The sequence below is a fragment of the Paramisgurnus dabryanus genome, chromosome 24 (genome assembly GCF_030506205.2).
Source record: "Paramisgurnus dabryanus chromosome 24, PD_genome_1.1, whole genome shotgun sequence".
Lineage (NCBI taxonomy): Eukaryota > Metazoa > Chordata > Actinopteri > Cypriniformes > Cobitidae > Paramisgurnus > Paramisgurnus dabryanus.
The window spans coordinates 11,166,659-11,194,647 of NC_133360.1; the positions used below are offsets into that span (position 1 = coordinate 11,166,659).

At 39.0% G+C, this 27,989-nt stretch overlaps 3 protein-coding genes across 12 annotated transcripts in view; all 3 read right to left on the reverse strand.

Annotated features, from left to right (window-relative positions):
• Positions 1–348: 348 nt before the first annotated feature.
• On the reverse strand, positions 349–14,213 carry vcam1b (vascular cell adhesion molecule 1b). 4 transcript variants are annotated; one of them, XM_065245060.2, is made up of 12 exons: positions 14,030–14,210; positions 12,849–13,121; positions 12,223–12,531; positions 11,812–12,072; positions 9,525–9,800; positions 9,068–9,328; positions 6,795–7,070; positions 6,439–6,714; positions 5,138–5,449; positions 4,476–4,751; positions 3,871–4,131; positions 350–3,666 (listed from the first exon to the last, which is right to left on the reverse strand). In XM_065245060.2, exons 1-12 carry the CDS (start codon positions 14,070–14,072, stop codon positions 3,509–3,511), a joined length of 2,982 nt encoding a protein of 993 aa, XP_065101132.1. In that variant the 5' UTR covers positions 14,073–14,210; the 3' UTR covers positions 350–3,508. The 4 variants fall into 4 exon arrangements, with proteins under 4 accessions (XP_065101141.1, XP_065101158.1, XP_065101132.1 ...); XM_065245069.2 differs by lacking the exon at positions 3,871–4,131 and having other exon boundaries at positions 349–3,666; positions 14,030–14,213; XM_065245086.2 differs by lacking the exons at positions 9,525–9,800; positions 11,812–12,072 and having other exon boundaries at positions 349–3,666; positions 14,030–14,213.
• A 1,924-nt stretch (positions 14,214–16,137) lies between these two features.
• gpr88 (G protein-coupled receptor 88) lies at positions 16,138–18,211 on the reverse strand. Its single transcript, XM_065245096.1, has one exon. The coding sequence runs from the start codon at positions 17,676–17,678 to the stop codon at positions 16,608–16,610; it is 1,071 nt and encodes a 356-aa protein (XP_065101168.1). The 5' UTR covers positions 17,679–18,211; the 3' UTR covers positions 16,138–16,607.
• Positions 18,212–21,791: 3,580 nt separating this feature from the next.
• cdc14ab (cell division cycle 14Ab) overlaps positions 21,792–27,989 on the reverse strand; it is a 49,981-nt gene continuing 43,783 nt past the window's right edge. For all 7 annotated transcript variants that reach the window (XM_065245127.2, XM_065245140.2, XM_065245110.2 and 4 more), the window contains one exon: positions 21,792–23,275. In XM_065245127.2, the coding sequence (XP_065101199.1) occupies positions 23,227–23,275 (49 nt within the window). In that variant the 3' untranslated portion in view covers positions 21,792–23,226. The remainder of the gene's footprint in view (positions 23,276–27,989) is intronic.

Genomic DNA, 27,989 nt, shown 5'->3' on the forward strand with positions numbered 1-27,989 from the left:
AAACAGCAGCAACCACCCAAAACACAAAAGCAACCTCATTGCAACGTAAAATCAACCACTTAGAACCTTTTAGCAAATCAACCACAAACAGACACGCTGTGACAGTGAGTTTTGTACGAATTTTAATTTAAAATGTAGAAATGTGTATTCAATTCTTCTATTTCTTCAACAAAAATACTTTGTTGTAACAGCAGGGTGTATAGAAATGAACTTACTAGTGTCTCTAGTCTTAAAAAGACCCTTCTTCTAAATTTAGCATGAATGGGAGTAAAAATAGATATTGAACGCTTTGTGGTCCTCAATCTATTCACACCTCTTCCTCTTTCTTTTCCCCTAGGATCCCGAAACACTCACACCTCCCCCAGCATCAGGATGGTCACCATAGCAACAGCCTAATACAGCTGATAGAACAAATCGATACACGAAACAAAAAGAAACGAGGAACCCAACATTGAAAAACAAACATCCTGATTGGTATAAAGACAGAAACGCATACAAAGTGACCATTTTTGGACGGTGCATTGTTTTATATTTATCTGTGCCAATCTTGTTCAGATTTAGGATACAGCTTGTACTGATAACCATTCACGGGAACCCAAAATGAAAGCACGTACTCCTCCACATTCCCCAGCACTTACTGTGTTGAATTACAAGAATAACATTACATTATGCTGACATGAAAAGTAAAAGTAAAACAAGATATAACAGACGCCGTGGAACGTATAAAATTACCAAAACTTCCCATGTTTCCTAGGGGGTTTCCAATAACACGGTCCAAAATCAGATAGTAGACAATTGGTTGTTTAAAAAAATATTTATTAAACAGAAAACATCATTCAAATATATAAACAACACAGTGATTTAAATACAGATAGTTATACAGCATCATCTTTAAACAGACATTAAAACTCTCAATAAGTGCGTCTGATATGTTTTCTTGTAACTGAGCATTTTTTTATATCAGGCTTTTATGTTTAGGTTCAATAAATGTTATTAGTCACTAATTGAAATGCCATATTTTCACAAATGTCACTTTAGTCTTTTAATAAGTACTGTATTTAGAAAATTATTTCGCTGCAAAACCCTGTAAAATTTCCACTTCTAAAAAAGTCTCTCTTCAATGTCCTTTGTGAATAAAGGTAAAAGGCTCATAAATTCGGTCAATATCCAAAAATAAAAGGAAAATATTAAGAGAGTCTTATGCTGTGTTCAGACCAGCCACGGTAGAGGCGTCAAGCGCGAGTAATTTCAATGTTAAGTCAATGTGAAGACACATTGACGCGCATCTGGAGGTCATGTGGCACGAATGAGGCGTTTAGCGCGGCGTTGTAGACGCGATTCCGCCTCATTCGCGCGGCTAGTTCGCGAATGGCGTGAACTGAGCGTTGCCACGGCAAACGCGAAAGTTGAAAATTTTTACTTTGGCAGAAAAATGATCCGCGTAAACCAATCAGGAGCTTGCTCTAGTAGTGACGTGATTACAGAATGTCGCAAAAGCCCCTCCCAAGACGCACATTTTCTGGGTGAATGTCTCGTTGACTAGAATTTTACGCGCGGCTTTCATGCGCAAATGAAGCGAGTAAACTCAAAATTTTTAAGCGGCAAACTAGACGCAGTAGACACGAATTTGACGCCTCAAACACGGCTGGTTTGAACACACGGTTATGGTGCGTTCACACCAGCCGCAGTAGAGGCGTCAAGCACGAGTGATTTCAATGTTAAGTCAATGTGAAGATGCATGGATGCGCGTCTGGAGGTCTGGCAGCGCGAATGAGGTGTTTAGCGCGGTACACGCGATTCCGCCTCATTTGCGCGTCTAGTTCGCGCAAATTTAGAGTTGTCGGGGTAAACGCGTGAGTTGAAAAATGTTAACTTTGGCGGGAAAACACGGTGCGTTAACCAATCAGGAGCTTGCTCTAGTAGTGATGTGATTACAGGAAGCGAATTTTCTGCGTGATTGTCTCGTTGACTAGAATTTTACGCACGGCTTTCATGTGCAAATGAAGCGAGTAAACTCAAAATGATCAAGCGGCAAACTAGATGCGGTAGACGCGAATTTGACACCTCAAACGCGGCTGGTGTGAACCCACGGTTATGCTGCGGAATGTGAGGAAGCGTTGCCGGGCGTCTGGAGGTCTGGCAGCGGGAATGATGCGTTTAGCGCAGTACATGCGATTCCGCCATGTGCTCGTCTAGTTCGCCCGGATTTTGAGTTGTTGGGGCAAACGCATGAGTTGAAAAAATTTGACTTTGGCAGAAAAACGCGCCGTGTTAACCAATCAGGAGCTTGCTCTAGTAGTGACGTGATTACAGGAAGTGAGCAGAGTCGCAGAAGCCCCTCCCATGACACAAATTTCCGTGTGAATGTCTTGATGACTAGAATTTCACGCTCAAATGAAGCGAGTAAACTCAAACTGTTCAGTAGATGCAATTTTGACGGCTCAAGCACGGCTGATGTGAACCCACGATTACACGTATACACACCGTCGTTCATTGGTGTTTAACAGATTCTGCCAACATAGCAGTATTTTCAACGCTATCTCATGGCAATTTGTACGTATTTTAGAGGTGGCTATTCGTATTCATTTGTATAACCACATTCGTACAACCCTGTGATGGGGTTTCGTTATTGTTTTTAAGATAATCGTATGTTTCACTTCGTACGAATAAGCCAACTTGTAAAATACATACGAATTTTCATAAGATCAGACTGAATTTTTGCCAGAGGTGGCGCCATTTAGCAGCTTTTGCGTCTGAGCACTTTAATTTCACTTCAAGACATATTCATATTAATGATCAACACGACTTAATATTTTCTTGCAAATAAACTGTATCATTAAAACTGATATCATTGCTTTATAACTGGTGTAATAAACAAGGCCCTGTGACATCAGACAAAGAGGCAAAACAAGTTATATTGCATTTTGAGGAAACAAATAATATGCACACTTAAAATCACGCACAATAAAATTAAACTTTCATGTGTCATGTGCTAAAACTGTGTCTTAATGCTGTGTACCTTTAGTCAATAGAAAATCAAGGAACACTATGTGACCCTGCCTGTGAAAACCCACCTAAAGTCATTTTATATGTGATTTAATGTAAAATCAAACTTCGATGGTCCAAATCCCATCATTAGATTATTAGACTTCAGTCTGGATTTCACAGACAGGGTCAAACATTTATATCAGTTTTAATGCCTAAATGTTACATTCATATTGCACAGTCGTTTTTAAAAATCAGTGTAATCGGATTCACTGCATAAAAGACAGCTGCCACTTCTCAAAACCGTGAAGAAACTTCACCAATCCAATTTCCCTCATTCACGTCAAACGACAGATACCTTGATTGTCTCCGGCTGTGAAGAACGATGGTTCTCAAGCATCACCTGACGTGGCGATTGGAAATCCATTCACCTACCGTTCTAGCTTCGGGAAAGCTCCGACTCTTACGGGACAGTTCGGCAGGGCGTGCCTCATACTGACAGTTTGTGGAGTTCAAAGTGAGTCTATACAGTGTCTGGATTGCACTTCGTGAGATCGTACGAACCCTTCTTTCGGTCTCTCCAGAGATACACCATAATACCAACAAGTGCTGCAGTGGCTCCCAGGCAGATGGCAGGGGTTATAAAATCAGTCCAGCTTGGTGGAGAAACAAATCTTTTCTCTGGAATGATACAAAGATTCACAATTATATTACAGTGCATTCAACCTATACATTTGATCAGTATGTGTGCTCCCTGGGAATCGAACCTATGACCTTTGTGGTGCTAATGCAATGCACTACTACAGTAGTTGAACAAACATATTGGCAAAGTACTTTATAACGCTGACACTTTACTACTCTGACAAAAAAATCATGTTTACTCACCCATCACATGTATAATGAAAATCTCAGTTTCGTAGCCCAGGTCATTGGTGACATTAACCTGGTACATTCCTGTGTCATTGGCAGTAAGGTTGATCAGCTGAAAGACGCCATCGGGAGAGTAGATGACTGACTCGCTATCCAGCTTCCTGAGGACCACCGCAGGTGGAGGAAAGCTCACGGAGTTACAACAGATGGTGATATTTTGGCCCTCCTGAACCTCAGAGGATGGGAAGACCTCCACCGTTGTGTTCCTGGGTGGTGCTGAGTTAAAAAAAACATAGTTGTTACTCAGGCATCACACAGGAACCACTTAATACGCAATGACGTATTTAATTTTGATTGAAGGAGTACAAGGCAAAATGGAGAGCAAGGCACTTAATCCATTTTCAATGTATTGCTCTTAGCTGTTACCGTTGATATATTGTACACCAAAACATGTGGATATCTAGCTTACTTAAGCTAATGCAGCTCAATTGATAGAGCACTGTGTTAGTAGCACAAAAGGTTATGGGTTTGATTCCCAGGCAACACACAAAATATTAAATCCACTGTAAGTCGTTTTGGATAAAAGATGAAGATGGCTTTTAATGCAATCATTAACTTACCTTTCACTTTAATTTCAACACTATCACTTTCGCTTCCATGCCGGTTAGACGCTTTGCACACATATAGGCCGGAGTCACCCAGCTCAAGAGGCGTGAGGATAACCAATGTTTCAACCCCATCCCTGGCCATCAGCTCTGTTTCTATCCCATCCACAACCCTGATCAGTTCCACACGCCCCACCGGAACGCTGTCGGACAGGCAGGAAATGCTCACAGATTCTCCTTCTTTCAGCTCGCCCTGTGGGATCACAGTTATCCTGGTCCCTCTGGGAGGATCTGTTAAAAATGGAAGCATATACAGCATTTTAGAACAGAATTTCACAGCCAAGACAGCAATTGACTCTGGGCCGGATCCGCTCCGACTTTGGCGCCGATTCGGTGCGGATCCGGCCCAGAGTTGTCTGCTTTCTGGGAAGTATTTGAGACAAATGTAATGAAAATCCAATACTTAATCAGATTAACTATCAATGTGTTACCGTAGCTCGATTGGTAGAGCGTTGCGTTAGCAGTGTAAAAGGTTGTGGGTTCGTTCCCCAATGAACACACATACTGATAGATTGTAATGCACTATAAGATGCTTTAGATAAAAGTGTCTGCCAAATTTATATATGTAAAAAATGCTATAAGTAAAAGCAATAACAACAAAATCTAATCTGACTTACAGTGAACAGACAATGCTGTTGAAGCCGTCTTTACAGTTTGAGCTGTCGGTACACCGTTCATATCCAGTAAGACTTTGCAGGTCATTAATTTGTCTTGGTCTTTGGCTTCCACGTGATAAGACAACACCGAAGTCAGATTCTGAAGATGACTCGACAACATCCCAGATTCAGAGTGGAGTTCCCCCTCCCCATCCGTCCACACAATTCGGAAGAAGTTGGTTGGGAAAACATCCAGAACGGTGCAGGTCAAGCGTATCATCTCTCCCTCCAGAGAAGGTCCAGGACTTTCTACCACAGGACTTGTAGGAAACGCTGATAAGAGAAGAATAAAATGAAACATCCCACACTGATAAGCAACAAAGATTACGATGGACCTTGATTTTGGAATGATGATTGTTCATAGTGTACCCAAATTAACACTCCCTCGCACATTCCCAATAGTTCATCTCGGCTGAAAGAACAGTTTGGCACATTTTAAGGAAGACTTTGTGACCTTTAAAGCAATAAAGTTTTCTTTTAGAGGAGTATTAAATCCTGTTTAACTAACCCTGGCAGGGTTTTTGGAAAGGGTTCAATGGTTGCTTTAATTCCTGCATCTGAGCTATAATTAAAACATGGTTCAGCGAACTTGACCGCAATATTAAAAGTTCATAGGGAACTATTTCCTTAAAAAAATAAACGTTTTTAATGAATGAATCCATTTCCAGAATTTAATTTATAGTTTATTAATTTTGTTTATTATTATATTATTATTTAGATTTGACTTTGACAGATTTTTTATGTAATGCAAACACAGAAAGTGACTATTTTATAATTGATTTATATCAAAAAATTGTGCTAAATAGCACTTAAAGTGTTTAATTGAACCACTTTAGGTCCTATATAGCACCTATGGAGAACAATAGACGGTTTCATCGGACGCACGTGCATTGTCGCGGATTCACGGTTAAGCGTCTGGTCAGAACTTTACTTCTGGTTCTAGTTTTTTTAATGGTCTTGAACAGACACCTCGTTGAAAATAACAAATGTTTTGGTTTCCTAGGTAATCTTTGTGTTGTTTTTTTGCTTGTTATATAAATAAACTTTGTTTAAAGTTCTTTGTTGGTATTTATTCTTAGCAGAGTTTACCGGAATTTACGTGTTGACCACGAAAGCCGCTTGTTTATGTTGTTACTCCTGAAACTGTCTATAAGTCATGCTATAGCATTTCAAAGTTTCATTTTCCAAACTCAATGCTTTATTTTAAGTTTAACGGATAAATGCTTTTCCAAATATCAAAAATATCCATTGTCGGTACTTACAGAACACATTCACTTTGGTCTGTTTGGACTTCGCAGCTGAGCCGCATGTGACCTCACAGATGTAAGTTCCTTCATCTTCCACCTCCACCGGGTCGAGGAACAGCTTGGACAATAAGCCGTCGGTTTTAATTAGGCCTCGGTTTGGTAGATTTCCAAGACTCTTCCAGGTGAACGTGGGTTGGGGGCAACCTGAAGCATTGCAGGAAAGCGTAAGGCTGGAGCCGCTTTCTGCTACGATCGCATCACTTGGTTGTAGTTCCACTTCAAGCAAATAAGCTATAAACAAAGACAATTTTATTTGTATTTATAATACACGTCTATTACGTTTATCTATATACGATTTTTTTAAGTCTTACCTTCAACCGTAAGGTTTAGAGAAGCACTCTGACTTCCAAACTTATTGAAGGCCGTACACTCATAAAAGCCCGAGTCGGACACCTCGACAGATTCAAAGGTAAATGATGTTTCAGACCCAACGCTACTCTTCAGCTCTGTTGTTCTGCTATCCAGCATTCGTCTCAGCACCACACGATCCACTGGGACCCCATCGGATTTGCAGAAGATGCTTATGGACTGTCCTTCCTTCAGAACTGTTTGTTGACTTGCTTCAATGATCGTATTCATTGGGGGTGCTGGCAAATAATAAAAAAATCATGTCAGTATGACTATTGATTTTAAAGGGATAGTTCACCCCAAAATAAAAATTCTGTTTTCATTTACTCACTCTCATGTTGTTACAAACCTGTATAAATTTCTTTGTTCTGATGAACACGAATGAAGGTATTTTGAGAAGATTTTTTTCAATCATGAGCTCCATTCACTTAAATAATAGGAAAAAAAAATAATGTGGAAGTGAATGGAGCTCACAAACATTCCTCAAAATATCTTCCTTTGTGTTCATCAGAACCAAGAAATTTATACAGGTTTGTAACAACATAAGAGTGAGTAAATTATGACAGAATTTTCATTTTTGGATAAATCATCCCTTTAAGACCTTATAAAATCAACATGTTGTCTGTCCTGCAACAAATTTCCTTATATTTTATACAAATCGCACCTGATTGGATAAAACTATCTTGTGCAGTGTGAGTCATCAAACTTTTTGTGCCATTTTTCATGACTGATATATTGAGATATATTTTTAAAAGACAAATTTGTGTCATTAAATGTGGTAAAATATCAGATTTCTGTAAGGTATATATATATATATATATATATATATATATATATATATATATATATATATATATATATATTTGAAGAGATTTTGTTGCAAAACGAGATTTTTTCATTTTTAAGAAATCTCGTTTGTTGGTTGTGGATTCCAATTAATATCAATTCAACAGCAGTTGGTTTGTATTGATTTAAACCTTCATAACTTAAAAAATACAGCTAAGTAGCACCATAAAACCAAATAATAACATGATAACATAATAATAAACATGTTTTGACAAAAATTTTAAAAAACGGATTTATCTCGTTTTGCAATGAAACTCTTAATTTCTTAAACACTAAATTCAAGAAAAATTCAAGAAAAATTTGCTTAACCCATTGGCAGATTTTTTTTGCTTGTTTTATGCACAAAATCACTTAAATTTGATATTTTAGTCTAAAAACTAGACTTATTTTCTTGGGTCGTTTTGCCCATCAAGAAAAAGCATCTTAATTTAAGAATGTTTAGATATTTTTACTGAAAACAAGACAAAAATACTAAGAATTGTTTTTCTTGAAAATCATTTTTTGCAGTGCAAAAAGTGAATTTTGGGAAATGTTAGTTGTACACCAACATATACTGTAGATGCATTTAAAGCTAACATACAAAAGCCACAAAACTGTACAGTAGTACAATTTAAGGTTTTTCTTGGATGATCTATTACTAAGCTTTATAAAAGTTGTAAAGCCTAAAGATTGACCCATTCTTTTTCTATAAAGCAACCCAGCAAGCAATTTTGCACTTAAAAGACGTCTAATAGTCATCCAAACACAGCCCCGCAGATGTCTAGGCTAAAACGATGCAACATTTGGGCTGTCAGTCAAAATTTAATAGACATCTAACCCAAAAATAAATGAAAATAAATAAATAAATGAAACCAAAAACCTTATAATCACTGTTGACTTTGCTTATATGAAGTTATTTTGGCATAAACGACATGTAACCAAATTCAAGTTTATTTTGGCTAGAAGTGGGTTACCCACCCTGCAAAAAAATAGACACCATCACAGAAATTCTATTGGATTTATTGGTTTAATGGGGATTTTATTGGTTTTATTGGAAACTATTATGGTCTCTATGGGTCTCTGTTGGTCTTTACTGGTATGTGTTGGGTTCTGTTGGTGGGGCCATTAAATCCTAATGGAATATGTCCCAAAACACACTACAAAAAGGAATTTTGTAGTGGTTTTAAAGCTAATGGTTCCTATTGGTATTTTAATGGAAACCATAAGGAATTTCTGTAATGATTTTATTGTTTTTTTTTCAGCAGGGATAGCAGGACTTGTCTGATTTATAGTTTAAAGTTAACTATTGCTTCCTGGGAATGAAGGCATGTTCTTGTGGTTAAATTAGTAGTGCATTGAGTTTGCATATCAAAATTCATTAATGTAAAACAAAAACAACTTGCTCACTAACCTTGAACGACAACAGAAACTCTCTTGGTTTGTCTTCCCAAATTATTGCTAACTTCACACTGATAAACACCAGCATCAGTTAGGGTCACGTTGGGTATGGACATCTCTCGACGTTTTCCCATTTCGACAGACTGGCCATCTGGTTTAAGAGCGGTCCATGTAAACTCAAGCTCAGGGCTGCCCTCTGCCTCACAGGTCAAAGTTAAACTGGATCCCAGTGAGACTGCGGTTAATCCAGATATTCGGAGATTATGAGGTGCAGCTGTGAAAGCAAGCAATGGGAAAACAGATCAGAGAATATGATGACATCATCAAGGCATCCCCGAGAGAAAGCACATCCGGCATGATTTTATTCTAAATCTGGTATAAACAAGTAAAATTTTATTTGTATTTATAATACACGTCTATTACGTTCATCTATATACGTCAGATCACACTTTGATTTTTTTAAGTCTTACCTTCAACCGTAAGGTTAAGAGAAGCACTCTGACTTCCAAACTTATTGAAGGCCGTACACTCATAAAAGCCAGAGTCGGACACCTTGACAGATTCAAAGGTAAATGATGTTTCGGACCCAACGCTACTCTTCAGCTCGGTTGTTCTGCTATCCAGCATTCGTCTCAGCACCACACGATCCACTGGGACCCCATCGGATTTGCAGAAGATGCTTATGGACTCTCCCTCCATCAAAACTGTTTGTTGACTTGCTTCAATGATCGTATTCATTGGGGGTGCTGGCAAATAAAAAATCAGATTATGAACAAGTCAGTTGTTAAGGCCTTGTTATGTGTCCTGCTACTTATTTCCTTATTACACTGCATTTGATTGGACAAATTGTCTAGTCCAGTGTGAGTCATCAAAGGTTTTTCCCCTTTTTTCAGAGCAGTATATCGGATTTCTGTAAGGGATATATCTTCAAAGAAGCGAATTTTGGGAAATTTTAGTTGTACACTAGCATGTAGATGAATTTAAAGCTAATATACAAAAGCAACAAAACTGTACAGTAGTAAAATTCAAGGTTTTCAATAACTTTATAAAAGTTGTAAAGCCTAAAGATTGACCCATTCTTGAAGCAACCCAGCAAGCAATTTTGCGTTTAAAAGACGTCTAATAGCCGTCCAAACACAGCCCCACAGACATCTAGGCTAAAATTATGCAACATTTGGGCTGTCAGTCAAAATTTAATAGACATCTAAAGGGGGTCGCACACCGACGCGCCGTTCTAAAAAACTCGAACACATTGCTTTCTATGAGTATACGCACACCGGCGCCGACAGGTGGCGCCTGTCCGCGCCGCCCAGCTACGACTCAGGAAGTTGCTCAAATCCCTGTCGCGCCACAGAGCGCCACTCAAATAGTTTAACATTAAATGACATCATATTTGTCCCAAATCAATAACGATTAACATTGGCTGCTAACATATATTTTGCATTTTGAAGTAGACGCTATCTGACGAAGCTTGTGCTATTTAATGTGCACTTCCGGTTTACAATACCTCCGAGTTTTCCTAGACGCGACTCGACGCGGCGCGACACTGAGCTGCGCAGCCGGTGTGCGACCCCCTTAACCCAAAAATAAATGAAAATAAATAAATGGAACAAAAAACCTTGTAATTGTGGTTGACTTTGATGTAATATCATACATCTCAATTAAAGTTATTTTGGCATAAACGACACGTAACCAAATTCAAGTTTATTTTGGCTAGAAGTGGGTTACCCATAGCCGGACTATATCAGGTGTAGTTAACCATTGCTTGCTGGGAATGAAGGCATGTTCCTGTGGCTAAATTAGTCCCTGTCCCAAATGGCACACTCCGGACTTGTGGTACTCCTCAGAGCCCACACTTTGATGCGAGTCCACGTGGGTGCAACAGAGTCGTATTTTGGGACAGAGGCCCTTTCGCAAATGGGGCACTTCAAGTGGACTTTCAGTCTCATGGCCGTAAATTGCGCGTGCTCGATAAGTCTACGAGTCCGTAGGGTGTCCCATCTGTCATTTTTATGCTCCGAAGTGTACTCAACAGCGCCCCCTTTGCATCCTTGATGCGGTTTTCTGCTGCAGGCTTCACGGACTTTACCAACCCATGAATCCTTGCGAAAGAGCAATCAGACGAATCAGACAACGGATGGGAGGAGTTCACACTGATGGACGACTTCTCTTCCTATTTACGGCGTGACGCTCGAGTCTGTCCCAAAATATGACTCCGGTGCGCCCTCCTGGACTCGCGTCAAGGGTCCCTAAGGTCTGCACTACATGATGTCATCAAAGTGTGGACTCTGAGGAAGTCCACAAGTCCGGAGTGTGCCATATGGGACAGGGTTACGCCGTAAATAGGAAGAGAAGTTGCCCGTCAGTGTGAACTCCTCCCTTCTGTCGTCTGATTGGTCTGATTGCTCTTTCACAAGGACTTCTAGGTTGGGAAAGTGCGCGAAGCCTGCTGCAGTGCGGGCTTCGCTGTAGACCACATCAAGGGGGCAAAGGAGGCGCTGATGAGCACACTTCAAAGTGTAAAAATGACAGATGGGACACCCTACGGATTCGTAGACTAAGCGAGCACACGCAATTTAAGGCCACGAGACCCTAAGTCCACATGAAGTGCGCCATTTGGGACAGGGCCTTAGTACTGCATTAAGTTTGCAGCAAGTTCAAGGCTTCGATCCCCAGGAAAAACACTTACTGATAAAAATGTATATGAAGGCCGATAAAAGTGCATGAATGTAAAGCGGAAACGAGTTACTTACTAACCTTGAACGACAACAGAAACGTTGTCCGTTTGTCTTCCCAAATTATTGCTAACTTCACACTGGTAAACACCAGCATCAGATAGGGTCACATTGGGTATGGACATCTCTCGACGTTTTCCTATTTCAACAGACTGGCCATCTGGTTTAAGAGCCGTCCATGTAAACTCAAGCTCAGGGCTGCCCTCTGCCTCACAGGTCAAAGTTAAACTGGATCCCAGTGAGACTGCAGTTAATCCAGACATTCGGAGATTATGAGGTGCAGCTGTGAAAGCAAGCAATGGGAAAACAGATCAGAGAATATGATGACATCATCAAGGCATCCCCGAGAGAAAGCACATCCGGCATGATTTTAATCTAAAACTGGTTTATACAAGTACACATGGAGCTGATTGTGAACTAGGTATAAACTTACAAAGAACCCTCAGGTGTCCAGATGTCTTTTTGGTCCTCTCATCATGTGGTATGTCTTCAACATTAAGTGATGCTCTGCAGGTTATTTCCTTTCCATCGTCTTCACTTGAAGGTTGGAATGTGTGGGATATCTTCAAACTATCGGTACCATCTTCTTCTCCTTCTTTACTGACCAGAACTTTGTCTTCATATAGCAATTTGACTTCAAGGTACTCTGACGGGTATACATGAGATACCTCACAGGTCAAGATGTTCTCCTCGCCCAGTATCATGTGCTCGTTCCCGATTATAACTGGGTTTCTTTGAAAAGCTGAGATATGGGACAAGGATATTTGATGTAAATATCAGGTTGGGGCAAGTTGTCACATGATACAATTTCATGAATTGCTGTATGTGTTCTTTCTTATTGTAAAAAATTACCATTGTCTTATTATAGTTGTCATATCTAACCATAATATGTATAATAAAAATAGTTATAATTGCTCTACTGCTTAAATAAATACATATAATACATTAACATTATTTTACAGTAAATCCCCTAAACTGAAACATATACAATATTGTGACAACTAGCCCCGGTGGACTTCCGGCTAGCGCTGCCTACAATGACATGATAATGACACTCACAATAAACTTTAATCGCAGCTGTCGCCTGTTTTGAGTCCTTCCCACAGGTTGCTTTGCACACTACGGTGTTTTCGTGATTCTTCATGACACTTTCAAAGATCAACAAGGACTCCGCGTGCTTGTTATCCACGGTGGCGAATAGCGGTTTGTCCTCTAACGAAGTCCAAGAGAACTTCACTTCCCCCGGGCACGAGCGCATGCTGCACGTCAACGTCCTCCTGTCACCCATCTTAAACCATACTTCAGAGGGCATAACCACCTTATATGAAACAGCTTCAAAAAATATTTTGTTTTAGTCAAGATTTACATATAACTTCGAAAAAACACATACGCTACACCAAGCTGTTTACCATTTAAAAAAAATTCATTTTTATGTAGTATGTTTTGGGTCTTATTACCATAGAGACCCACAAAAACCATCATGGTTCCACTAAAAACCAATACAATTGTATTTTATAGAGTAATGACGTTTTATAATCCTCGTATATTTGCATAAACTGCTAAATGAATAAATGTGAATTACACAGTCAGAACGCGCAGTTAAGTGATTTGCATATCGAATTACGTCATTTTGAGTTGTAGCCTATTAAGGAATAATGTGTTTAGCTAGTTAATTGTGCATGTGAAATTGAATTTCTCAGTATGAAACGATCTTTTATTTATAATGTTTTATAATCACATATTTGCAAACCTAATGTGTAAATAATACATTTGCTTATGTAGTTACATCAGCCTCGTGTAACAAAGACGTATCGTAATGATGCAACAAAAAAAAAAATGCCGTTTACATACAAATGAAAATTTTGTCATCATTTACTCGAATTGTTTCAAACCTTTATACATTTCTTTGTTCTGCTGAACACAAAGGAGGATATTTTGAGGTATGTTTGTAGCCAAACGGTTTTGGAGCACCATTGACTTCCATAGTATTTTTTCCTACTATGGATGTAAATGGTGCTGTGAAACATTCCTTAAAATATCTTTGTGGTAAACAGAAAAATAAATTTTTATAGGTTTGATGGTAAATCATTCATGATCAACCAATTTTAGGCGAGCTATCCTTTTAATAAGCTACCTTAAATTTGTAGCAATTATTTGCATTAACAATTGTGAAAAATTAAATTAAAAATACTTAATACTAGCACCACTACACAGTGTTTAAAAGTAGTAAAATAACTTACCTGCGACCGGTAGTAAGATAAATATAAGCAAAGTTAAATCCATGCTGGCAAACTATGTTCCTTCCACCAAACGTCCTATGAGGATAAACCTGAAAATGAACTTGCTTGCCTCAGGTCTCAGTATTTATTTCAGGGGGTGGGATAGTAACACAGCTTTAAATGTGATGGAGGAATTTCCCAGCCCCACTGCCATTCAATGAAAACTGATAGTGAAAGTGTCTCCATCCCACCTTCAGGCTCCCCCTGCTGTCCTGAGACGCTTCTCTCAATGACAGGAAATTACATTCAACACAATTTATTTTTTTATGTACTGCTGATTAACTCAGCAAGTTAATCTGATAGCAAATGTTTTTCACTGTGTTATAGCCACCACAAATATTCCTTATCTGTTTTTGTACAAAGTGGGCAAGCTTGGGCAATCCCAGAAAAGTTGAATTTACCAAAAAAAGAAACTCCATTTACAGGAATTGTGTTGTTTTACAGTTTCAGCCATAATAAATCATGACAGGATTTTAAGGATTTATGATACGACGCCTCAGGTGTGAAATATATAGGACAGCAAGAGCTTGTGTCAATGCACTTGATGGGACTTGTGTGTTCAGATCATGGGTTTAATTCATGCAATGATGCAAAATGTACACCTTAATACACAAAAAGTTGCTTTGGATAAAGTGCTTTTAAACTTTCTAACTACAGAAAAAATGGACAATTGACAGAGAAAGGTCCCAATATGTACTTTAGGTACTGTTATGTATATATTTGGAACGAATATGTACCTTTGAGGTATTAATATGACCTCTTTAAGTTGCAAATGTGTACATTTTGAAAAGGGGCATGCCCAGTGACAGAGATAATTTTTTGACAAGTTTTCTGATGGTGTAAGTCAGGGGTCTACAGCTACTCTTCTATGAGGGTCCGATATAAAATTGTAAATATGATGCGGGCCAAAAGTTTACCTTTTATATATTTTTTAACTTTTACCTATTATATATACATATTATTATATATGTTAACTTTTGTTGTTTTTGTTACAGGTCAGGTATTAAAAAACATGAATTTTCAAAAAAAGATGCACACATCTTATATCCAGCATTTTGCCTTTTTATTAATGATTTTTTTAAAGATTTTCTTTTATTATTAAAAAAAAAATTCCAGTTTAACATTGTAAAGCGAAATGTTAATAGTTCAACTAAACATTGCACAAAAAATTGGTTTATTGGCCGTCATTTGTAATGCAAAGGTAGCTTTAAAGGGATAGTTCGCCCAAAAATGACAATTTTGTCATCATTTACTCAGCCTTGTTGTTACAAACCTTTATAAATTTCATTGTTTTGATGAACACAAAGGAAGATATTTTGAGAAATGTTTGTAACCAAACCGTTCGTGGACCCCATTCACTTCTATAGTAGGAAAATAATACAATGGAAGTAAATGGGGTCCACAAACATTCCTCAAATTATCTTCCTTTGTGTTCATCAAAACAACAAAATCTATACAGGTTTGTAAAAACATGAGAGTGAATAAATGATAACAGAACTTTATTTTTGTGTGAACTATCCCTTAAAGTAACCACGCTGACTTTAAGTCAGATAAAGATGACCGGCGGGCCCGATAAAGATGATTGGAGGGCTGCATTTGTCCCGGCCTGGTGTAAGCAAAGAAGAATGAACTGGACTTTTTTCAATGTGACCCATTTGCAAACACGGCTTAAATATATGGATACTGTAAATACTGTAAATTAATAGATTTATTATTTTGTCAAGAGTGTCCCGGGTCAACCTAAAGTCAAAAATCTGCGTCGTTCTTAAGGTCTTTGGCACATGCAGATGTTTTTTTTAACAATAGAGGAAACTTCATTATATAACTGTGCCTTTAAGACAGGACATGGTTGGCCTTTTGTCGTGTCAAAGGTGACCTTTGACATCATCTACTAAAACAACTCATAAAATCTTTTCCTGTTGTTTTTTAATGCATGACAAACAAGATATGACAATTGCACCGGTGCTTCAGCTGATATAACCATGAGGTATTTTGCTTATTTACAGTTAAGGTATGGATAATAATAAGTAGACTATTATAATGAACATGCACACACTGAAGATGCAAAATAACACAGAGAATTGAGATTTATTTGATTCATAAACATGTCTTTAAAAAGTGGCAGTCGTTCACAGTTTTGCAAAAGCACTTCACATGTCAAGTTTTACAAAAAAACAAGAAACCTGCTTTACAAAACACTGTAAAATACATGCAGCTTATCTTCACTGGCGGATTGTAGAAGCATCTTGGACACAAACGTCTAGGCACGAGCGAAACTGCCCTGCTGAAAAAAATCCAATAAAAACTATACAAATTACAATGGTTTTCTTTACAAATACCCTTATGAATCATAATTTCCCATTAAAACCAGTACAAATGTATTTATGTAGCGTGGTTTGATGACGCTTTATTGGTTTAGATAACATCCTAATAAAACCCAACACTGGCATATGGTTTCCATTCAAACTAATACATTTCCCATTATAACCATCTTTTGTTTGTTTGTTTTTCAGCAGGGTGACAGTTTTTCAAGCAAGGTTCAGTTCATTTCAGCCAGGAATGCCCTCCGGCTGTTTTGGCGTGGGAAAATGTGAGAAATGGTATTAATGGTGATGGGTTCGACCCCAACCGTAGATCCACGCAAGAAATCTCCTCTCATCACAGACCTAAACGACTTCCTAAACTCCTCGTTTTTCCAAGTGTACAAAAACGGATTGGAGACAAAAATAGTGCAGAAGAAAATCCACGTCGACGTCCAAAGTACCACAGACACGGGCACGAAGAGTCCCGCGACGAGCACCCAAAAAATGGGTTCGGTTGTGAGGATAAATATAAAGCAGACCGCGAGGACATAGAAACCGAGGCGCTTGTCTTTTCTGGGGAAGGAATAGGGAAGATTGTTCACGATTTGGAAATTCAAAATACTCACTCGTTTCACGCTTATTTGTACCCTGCGGAAGATTTTAAAGTAACAGTACACTACCACAAAAGTCTGTCCGATGATAGTGACCGCGAAAGTGCCAGCTGCGAACGGACTGGATAAAACGGACATCGACGTCCCCATCGCGAATGATGCTGGTGGTGCTGATGCTGCGAGCGCACCCTCGGCATCCCTGCATCTCTCTGGTGGGTACCGAAAAGATGTGAGCCACGGAAACAAAGAACCGAGTGAGATGAGCCACGATCCCGCGATCATCCATTCAGTGTTTCTCTTCTGGTAGAGACTTTGATACACAGCGGGGGTTTTGGTGATCAAAACGTACCTGTTTACGGCAATAAGCGAATGGGAAAGCAAAGAAACCGTGATTCCCAGAAACAGCAGCGCTTCTTTGAACGCTTGGTACCCGATCACGAGAAATCTCCCGGTTGAGGTGGTCACAGCTTCGTGCGGCATCCAGAATGCGCACACCAATAAATCAGCCACGCAGCCGTTCACGATGAAGGCATTACTGGCCGTGCGGAGTTTCTTGAACGTGACGACCAGGTAGATGACCAAGAGATTGAGGATGGTGCCCAAAACGCACATAAAGGAGTAAATGGTTGCGAGCGAGATGCGCGATCCGCGTCCCAGCGCGCATTCAGACAGCGGCTCGTCCGTGTCGTTTGGCATGATGAAGGTGTGAAAAAGCAATTTTATCTCATCTTATCTGAAGTCTCACATTGTGTGGATAAAAACTGAGAAGAGAGCGCAGCCCACCCTTTTGGCGGCGCCGTGGTGAGGAAACGGGCTTTATGTGTGCACGAGCACATGTGCGGTTTTATCTCGCACGAAGAAAGGCGCGAGATCAACAAGAGCCCACGCTGCATTCTCACGTGCCGGTTTCTGCATTATTTATAGCGAGCATAAATGACTCGTTCATCATGAATCGACTCTGATAATGAGCTCCCATTAAGAACCTCTAGCTATAAGAACAGGGCAGCATTTAATGCCATGTGAAATTAATTTCAATACGTAGTTGATTTCTAATCACACAAGATAGACAGATGGATGGAAAGATGAGTAAACGACAGATAGCTAGAGACAGATATAGAAAGATAATGAATGGAATGACAGAGGGATGGATGGAAAGACAGACGGATAGAACGATGGAGAGACAAGCTAGAGCCATACAGAAAAGCATACAGAAAGACTGATAATCAGACAGATAGACAGACAGACAGACAGACAGAAATATGGATGGAAAGATTTATAAATAGGCAGATCCAAAGATAGAGAGACAGACAGACAGATATACATAGACAGACAGAGAGACAGGCAGATAAAATGGATGGATGGAGAGAGAGCAATAGACAGCAAGAGACAAGCATACAGAAAGAAAGATAGATGGATGGAAAGATTGACAGATAACTTGAGACAGACAGATGAATAGACAGACAGACAGCTAGACACAGACATACAGACAGATAGAGACAACTGGATGGAAAGATAGATATATAAATGACCAACATAGCTAGAGACAGACAAACAGATGAATGGATGGAAAGACAGATAAAGATAGACAGACACATAGCCAAATGGGCAGGCATAGAGACAGACATATAGATGAATGGATGGATGGAAAGATAGAGAGATAGACCAACCAACAGATAGTTAAGAGACAGAGAGAGATAGACAGACAGATGACATAGACAGACAGATAGATGAATGAATTGACATGAAGAGAGATAGACAGCTAGAGACAGGCATACAGAAAGAAGGAAAGATGGATTGAAAGATAGACGGATAGCTTGAGACAGATAGATAGATAGATAGATAGATAGACAGATACACTAACCGACAGATAGCGACAGACAGATAGCTTGAGACACATAGACAGATGGAAAGATAGATAGAGAGATAGACCAACCGACAAGGTTAAGAGACAGAGACAGATAGATGAATGAATGGACAAAGAGAGAGAGCAACAAGAAAATATAGAAAGACAGATAGATTGATGGATGGATAGATAGACAAATAGATGGATAAACAGACGAATTGATGAAAAGAGAGATAAAACGACCGACATAGCTAGAGACACAGACAAATAAATCGACCGACAGATAGACAGACGGGCAGGCATAGAGGCAGACAGATATAGATGGATGGATGGGTGGAGAGAGAGAGAGCAAGAAAATATAGAAAGACAGATAGATGGATGGATAGATAGACAAATAGATGGAAAGAAAGATAGACAGTGAATGGATGAAAAGATAGATAGACCGACTGACAGATAGACCGACCGACAGATAGACAGATGGGCAGGCATAGAGGCAGACAGATAGATAGATGAATGGATGGAAAGAAAGAAAGAGGGAGGAATAGACAGCTAGAGACAGGCATACAGAAAGACGGATAGATGTAAAGATAGACCGACAGACAGATAGCTTGAGACAGATAGACAGTTGGATAGACAAACAGATGAATGGATGGATGGAAAGAGAGAGAAAGAGAGAGAGAGAGCGTGAGAGATAGAGAGAGACAAATAGATGGATGGATGGATGGATGGATAGACAGATATTCAGACAGACTGACAGAGATGGATAGATAGAAAGATAGACCGACCGACTGACCAACAAATGGATAGACAGAGATATGAATGGATGGAAAGAGAGAGAGATGGACAGACAGCTTGAGACAGATAGACAGTTGGATAGACAGACAGATGTATGAATGGAAAGAGATAGACAGACAGACAGACAGATGAATGAATGGATGGAAAGAAAGAAAGAGTGATAGACAGCTAGAGACAGGCATACAGAAAGACATAAAGATGATGAATGGAAAGATAGACCGACCGACCGACCAACAAATGGATAGACAGAGATATGAATGGATGGAAAGAGATAGACAGACAGACAGATAGATGAATGAATGGATGGATGGAAAGAAACAAAGAAAGAAAGAGTGATAGACAGCTAGAGACAGACATACAGAAAGACATAGATAGATGGATGGAAAGATAGACCGACAGACAGATAGCTTGAGACAGATAGACAGTTGGATAGACAGACAGATGAATGGATGGATGGAAAGAGAGAGAGAGAGAGAGAGAGAGAGCGAGAGCGTGAGAGATAGAGAGCGTGAGAGATAGAGAGAGACAAATAGATGGATGGATAGATGGATAGACAGACTGACAGAGATGGATAGATAGAAAGATAGACCGACCGACTGACCAACAAATGGATAGACAGAGATATGAATGGATGGAAAGAGAGAGAGATGGACAGACAGCTTGAGACAGATAGACAGTTGGATAGACAGACAGATGTATGAATGGAAAGAGATAGACAGACAGACAGACAGATGAATGAATGGATGGAAAGAAAGAAAGAGTGATAGACAGCTAGAGACAGGCATACAGAAAGACATAAAGATGATGAATGGAAAGATAGACCGACCGACCGACCGACCAACAAATGGATAGACAGAGATATGAATGGATGGAAAGAGATAGACAGACAGACAGATAGATGAATGAATGGATGGAAAGAAACAAAGAAAGAGAGTGATAGACAGCTAGAGACAGACATACAGAAAGACATATAGATAGATGGATGGAAAGATAGACCGACAGACAGATAGCTTGAGACACAAAGACAGATGGATAGACAGACAGATGAATGGATGGATGAAAGAGAGAGCGAGAGATAGACAGACAGACAGCGAGAGAGCGTGAGAGATAGAGAGAGACATATAGACGGATGGATGGATTGATAGACAGAGATATTCAGACAGACTGACAGAGATGGATAGAAAGATAGACGACTGACCAACAGATGGATAGACAGAGATATGAATGGATGGATGGAAAGAGAGATAGACAGACAGAGAGAGAGAGAGACAGAAAGACAAACAGACATATGGAAACAGACAGACAGACAGAAATGGATGGACCGACCAACCAACAGATGGATAGACAGACAGATGAATTGATGGAAAGAGAAAGAGTTAGACAGACAGAGAAGGATGGAAAGCTAGATGGACGGACAGACAGATAAAGACAGACACTATTGCTTGTATACTCAGTAGTTCAGTATATCATCTAGAGTTTGGGCGATTAGTAATTATTATTACCGGTATATCCGAAACTAATTTACATTCATAAACCTGCTCTCATCCATCTGTATCTAGTGTGCAAAGCAGGTGGGAGGAACATGTCAGACTGCCTTACCGGTATCATTTCAAAGAAACTCACAGACCATTATTATAGTAAGCGCAGCGGCAGCCTTGAAGCCCACTGTTTGCTTCCAGCTGATCATTTATCTCATGTTTATTCAAAGGCAGACATTCCAGCTTTATAATCTAACTGAAAGGTCTAGGAAACCCTCAAGCACACAGCTACAATTAAAGATATTTCACCGGCAACAAATAAAACCGAAGATCCCTGTATCAATTACAGCTCTCATTGAGAGTACTTAAAATTAATTGGCGATTGCAGTCTGGAGATGTTCATTCTTTTATTGCTTATGCACCACCACGATTTGTATATCTATCTAGGTGTGAAGAAACAAACATTGTGTTTGAAAACGCATGCTGAACTTATTTCATCCAAGCCATCATCCAGCGTTTCACACTGATGGTTGCCAGGGTGAAAATTTCCTCTGTGCTTTTCATGCCGCCGATAAAAATAAGTGCTTATTTGCCTCCGCAGCAAACAAGCTGCACAGTTTTAACTCGTTTGTGGTGGAAAGACATGAGAAATCCGAGGTTGTTTTTAATGAAAGGAAAAGCAATTACGCCGTATCACGTATACGTGTTTATTCGGTTCCGGTCTTTGAAAGCCTGTTTACATGGTAAAATAACGTGCAAGCCACTGTTTTGTATTTTAAAGTTCATTTACTAGGTTTGTGAAAAGCAAAATGCTCGTTTACAGTAATATTGTTAGGTTTTTACACACAGTGTCAAAAATATATATACTTTTATATAAGCAAAAGAGTTGTTTACAGCAGATATATCAAAGAGGTAGAATACTCAAATCAAAAAACAAGATTCTCCCAAAATGTATATACACATAAAGATCATAACACCTTATGGAATGCTGAAAAACAGATTACAGCTATTAACAAGAAACAAAAATTGTATCAAACAGCAAATGCATTAAAATAGAAAGGTTACGGGTTAGTTCACCCACCTAATTATTCAAATGTCGCAGCTTGAACCATGCTGGTAAACAAACACAAACACTGTACGACAAATAATCTTCGCCTGTTTTGTAAACATCCTCAAAACTGAAGATTTTTACGAGTCAAAAACTCTGTAGTAGGCTAACGCCTGTTTAAACTCTCGCTAGATTAGTCAATACATTCATTGTGCATTAAGAATAAACCTTTAGTTTTGCATTTACACAATATGCATCTGCCATGTAAAGAGTCCATTTTTCAAAATGTATGTTTATAATATGAACGACACCTTGCAAAAAGGTGCACATGGAAACCAGCAGTCGAGAGCATTTCAAAGGTGCTGGTGAAACAGTGACATGAATCTGCGTTAAGCTTTGCAAATCGAAGGTGCTTATGATGTCAAATAAACAGAACAAAATAACAGTCCACCCTGTTACCGCTACCAAACAAAGCAGTTCATGTACATAGAAAAATACGTAGAGATGCGAGACACTTTTCGACTCGTTAGCAGCCTGCGGTTGCGTGGATACGAGCCCACCTTAGACCCCAGAACTTGATTATAATAAAAAAACTAGCAATCTCTCTCTTCCGTGTCCTGAAAAACGCTTTGAAGATGACATGAAGCGGTGAACCCATTTTGCACCTTTCAAAAATAGCTCCCGCACTTGTTATTCGGCAAGTAGACTCTTGATATTTGCGTCACACCAAATTCCCTAATCGACGCACAAATATCTCAAACAAAACGTGTTTGTCGTCAAGCATAAAGATAAAATAGCGAGTACAAAATACTTTATCTAAAAATAGACATCTTTTTCAGTATAACCGTGTGTGTTCATACATGAAAATCAGTGATAAAAACAAAATAAAAAAAAACAAGATAATTAATGGCCAATTAATTCGTTCTCCAGATCAGTTCAACCCTGTTGTAGCATGATATAAAAGTCCAGTCGCCCAGGCACCTGCATCTGAAGTTTCAAACCTCCTCCTGAATGATTTTCCTTTTGAGCGAATGACTGTGATGTTGTCACGGGTCAGAACCAGACAGGCGGCATGGAGGGTCAGCGGAGAGTCGCCGATTTAGTACTGAACATACTCAGTTTGAAGTGACTGTGAAAGATGGAAAAATGCAGAAGGTAAGGCCGGGAAATACAGAAGATGAAATGATTACGATGCTGAACTTAATTACGGAAAATTATATGGAGGGTATTTAAATAAAGCCACTCTGAAACATCACTAGCACGGTCCTTGCTGACGCACATGAAGGTGAAATGACAAAAAGTCAAAATGAATTTGCATCAAGTGTGTGTAAGCAGGTGTACACATGCACAGCGCTAATTTTTTGCAATTGTTCCAAGGTAGAAAAAAATCATTATGAAATGAAAAAAGAAGTGACAGAAGTGTGTATTTAAATGAAAAGCAGACAGTGTGGGAGGCTACATCAGGCAACACATCTCATCCATACATTTATGAAGGACAACGGAATGTGTTGATGCAAAATTCAATTAAACATTTCCTTATCTTATTTTTTCTCGTTTCTCAACTATTAAAGGGACACTCCACTTTTTTTGAAAATAGGCTCATTTTTCAGCTCCCCTAGAGTTAAACATATGATTTTTACCGTTTTGGAATCCATACAGCTGATGTCCGGGTCTGGTGCTAGCACTTTAGCGTAGCTTAGCATAATCCATTGAATCGGATTAGACCATTAGCATCGTGCTAAAAAATAACCAAAGAGTTTCAATATTTTTCCTATTTAAAACTTGACTCTTCTGTAGTTACATCGTGTACTAAGACTGACGGAAAATAAAAAGTTGCAATTTTCTAGGCAGATATGCTAGGAACTATACTCTCATTCTGGCGTAATAATCAATGACTTTGCTGCTGTAACATGGCTGCAGCAGGCGTAGTGATATTACGCACTGCCCAAAAATAGTCCCCTTGGTTAATTTTAATAGCAGGGGACTATTTTCAGGTGCAGCCATGTTACAGCAGCAAAGACCTTGATTATTACGCCAATATGAGAGTATAGTTCTTAGCCATATCTGCCTGGAAAATTGCAATTTAAAGTGCCCGTATTATGAAAAACTCACTTTTTCTGGGTTTTGGGGTGTTATTGTGTGTCTCTGATGCTCCCACACGCATACAAACTTGGAAAAAAATCCATCCATGCTGTTTTGAGTGAGATACAGGTTTCTGAATGTCCTCTGCCTTGAGTCTCAGATTGCGGGAGTTCAAACTCAGCTCCGTTGTGACGTAACAAAAAGTTTCGTCACATTCAGTTTGAATTTTCCCGCCCACCACCCCACTCGCAGGTCTCCACCCACCAGGTAGCTAGAGAGCATAGAGCAGTCACTTGAATGAGACCCTCTGTGCTGTTATCATGTCTCACGGAAATAACAGCGCTATTTGGATATTATGGATTATACTCCCACCTACTTTTAAAAACAAAGTTTTAACGCGTGGTTATTGGAACCCGGAGTAATCTTATATACAGTGTGTTACGACGCAAACAGTCCTCAGATTGTAGGCGATAAGACCTTCATGCGAAATCTGATGTAAACAACAGACTATGTATCTATATTTCACGGATTATAAGCATTTGTGGAAAAAAATGGTAATTGGATGTATTTTATTGGACTTTCATGGATCATTCACACATCTGAAACAGACTGGATTCGATTCGCGATCTTTGTATATCAACAAAAAAAGGTAAGAAGTCACGTTGTATTTTGCATGTTGTCATCTTCTGTCACAAAATACTACATTTATGATGCTAGAGCTAAAAGCTTTTTGCCAAACTAACCGAGACCGTACGCCCCGGCTTTTCTGACGAGGCGAGCCTCTAATAACTTTAAGGTCCGCATAGATATATAAGTTACACGGTCCGGACCTCCCGCTAGCTTCTAGCAATTAGCACGCGGTCCACAAGCAGTATACATCCCCTGCCGGGTCTTAATTTCTGTAATTTGCGAAAATAATGCGTTTGAAAATGTTTTATAATGGGAATATGTTCGCATTGTTCAGGGAAAACGAGTTTATTGTTGTGACTGCTAACGTAACATCACAATTTACTCTGGAATCATTGTGTGTCATGAGTTTCTTCTCCTGTAGTGTAACGTTACTTATTAGTGATACTTTTCTGCATGATTTGTCTGTTGGCAACATAAACCGTTAATAAAAATAATATATAAAATAATAACACAGTATGGTCTGTACTGCTCACGATACCACTGAGCACGCGCACGGGGACATGACGTTAGTAGTGGGGCGTGATCAAAGGAGCAGTAGCTCATAAATATGTAAGACTAGCTCAAAACGGCACAATCTAAACTGCCCTGAAAAAGAGGCTACTAGAGATGGGTAACAATCTTTTCCTACAAGCTTTTTCGAGCAAACAACTTTTGAAACATGCTTGATGGAACTCATACACCGATATAACTTGTGGAAAAGCAGTCATAAGATGGGCACTTTAAAATTTTCCGTCGATCATAGTACACGATGTAACTACAGAAGAGTCAAGTTTTAAATAGGAAAAATATTGAAACTCTTTGGTTATTCTTTAGCACAATGCTAACGGTCTAATCTGATTCAATGGATTATGCTAAGCTATGCTAAATGTGCTAGCACCAGACCCGGACACCAGCTGTATGGATAACTACAGAAGAGTCAAGTTTTAAATAGGAAAAATATCGAAACACTTTGGTTAATATTTAGCGTGAAGTAGGGTTGTTGCGGTGACAGAATTTTCCCACCGGTTAATCAGTGCGTGACAAACCCGGTTATACCGGTTTCACCGGGTGGGAGGGGCTTATAAATGCACATAAGTGCGCATTTTACTTTCACTTTTGAATTAGATGCAACTGTTGTTTAAATCCAGCGCTTGCGTACGCTGCGTTAAATCGCGTATGAATTTGCATGCAAATGTGAGTGCAACAGCTGGTTTAAGTGCTTGAGTCAATGTGCGGAGGTACTTCTGACAGAAACCCGCCAGTCCCAAGCAGAGCAACCGGCTATTCCTCCATAAAGCGCTGCTTGAATGATGGGTTTATTATTATTCTTAATGAAAAACACAACAACAAAACGATCTCGCCTATATTAAACATCATATATGTATCTTATAACAAAAACGAGTAAGCACGCGGCTTCTGCCATCGTCTGCTCGCCGCAGTCTGACAGGAATGAAATCTGACACCCGCAGCCGCTGCTCTGTCATGACGCGCGTTCAGCTCCGCTGGATTCAGCCAACAGACACATTCAGTTGTAAGTGTTTGCTCTCTATAACCAAACTAAATGATTTAATTACAAGAAAATATCAAAACGACGGTGAAAGACGGTGTCGCGGTGGGCAAGTGATCTAACCGGTGAGAGGCTGAACCACCGGTAATCACCGTTTCACCGACTATCGCAACAAGCCTAGCGTGAAGCTAAATTGGTCTAATAAGATTCAATGGATATGCAAAGCTATGCTAAAAATGGTACCGCCAGACTTGGAGATCAGCTAAATGGATTCCAAAATGGTAAAAATTTAATGTTTAACTCTAGGGGAGCTAGAAAATAAGCATATTTTCAAAAAAAGTGGAGTGTCCCTTTAAATGGCAAAAAGCCAAAGCAAACTTTACATTAACAAAGGGAATGCATTGTCAAGATGTAGATGCATTCCTGTGCTATCTGAGACAAAAGACAGACTTCATGGGCTAAAGGGACTGATTAAATAAGAAATCCTTTATGTAACATCTAAGACTAACTAAAATACAGTATACACGCATACACTGTAAAAAAAATCATTGCACTTACATTTTTAAGTTGAATTAACTTGAATTTACAATTCTTTTACTTTTTACAGTGTACTCAAGATAGTTGAAAAGTTAGATCAATTTAAAAAATAAATATACTTCAATTGGTAAAAATTAAGTTGTTTCAACTAACATAACACATTAAATGAAAAATTTGAGTTGGAATAACTTGCAACTCAAATTTTGTGTTACCAACTGAAGTCATTAAGTTGATCCAACTTTTTACAGTGTAGTGAGGAGTTGCTATAAATTATGAAAATACAGTTGAACTAACTTGCATAATAAAGTTGAAATAATTATAATTTATAGCAACTCCTCCCTTGTCAAGAAATTTAAAATTAATTGTAATTTGATTAAACTTAATTTAAGTGCAACAAGGAATTTTTACATTGTAGGCATCAAGATTATATTTTTTAAGAAGAACAGAATGGACAGTTTTGCAAAACTGCCATAGGCAAAAAAGAGGACACGCTGAAAGACGTTCAGTTGTGAAATCACATGATATACACTGACATATGCAAAAAAAACACTCTAATTTACAATAGACAAAAGCTACAAACAGGACACAGTAGGAGTTTCGGAAATCCACTGGGAAAACAACTTCCAGGCTACATTATTACAGACGAAAGTTCTGGAGACGGTCCAAGAGCAACAATCCGCTAAAAAGCAAACTCATGTTCTTTTCCTCTGGTTTGAGCGACACCGGGTCACCCAATGTCAAATTTTCATTGAAGTGGTCAAGCGTTTCTTATAAATGGAATGGAAAGAGCTAGAGTAGTGAACGATTGCCATTGATTTGGTTAACTGTGACAAATAAAACTACTACATGGGACAATAACATTAATGAAATCATTCCACTTTACTTTAAATTATTTTGATGTTTCGTAAAAATGACTACGTTTAGATGTAGACCAATAATGTGATTTTTCCAATAAGAGTAAGGACTTCATCGCAGTAAGCTGTTCACTTCTGTTTACATGCATTTTTTATTTTCTGATTATTTATATTGAATTATTGTGTTTACATTA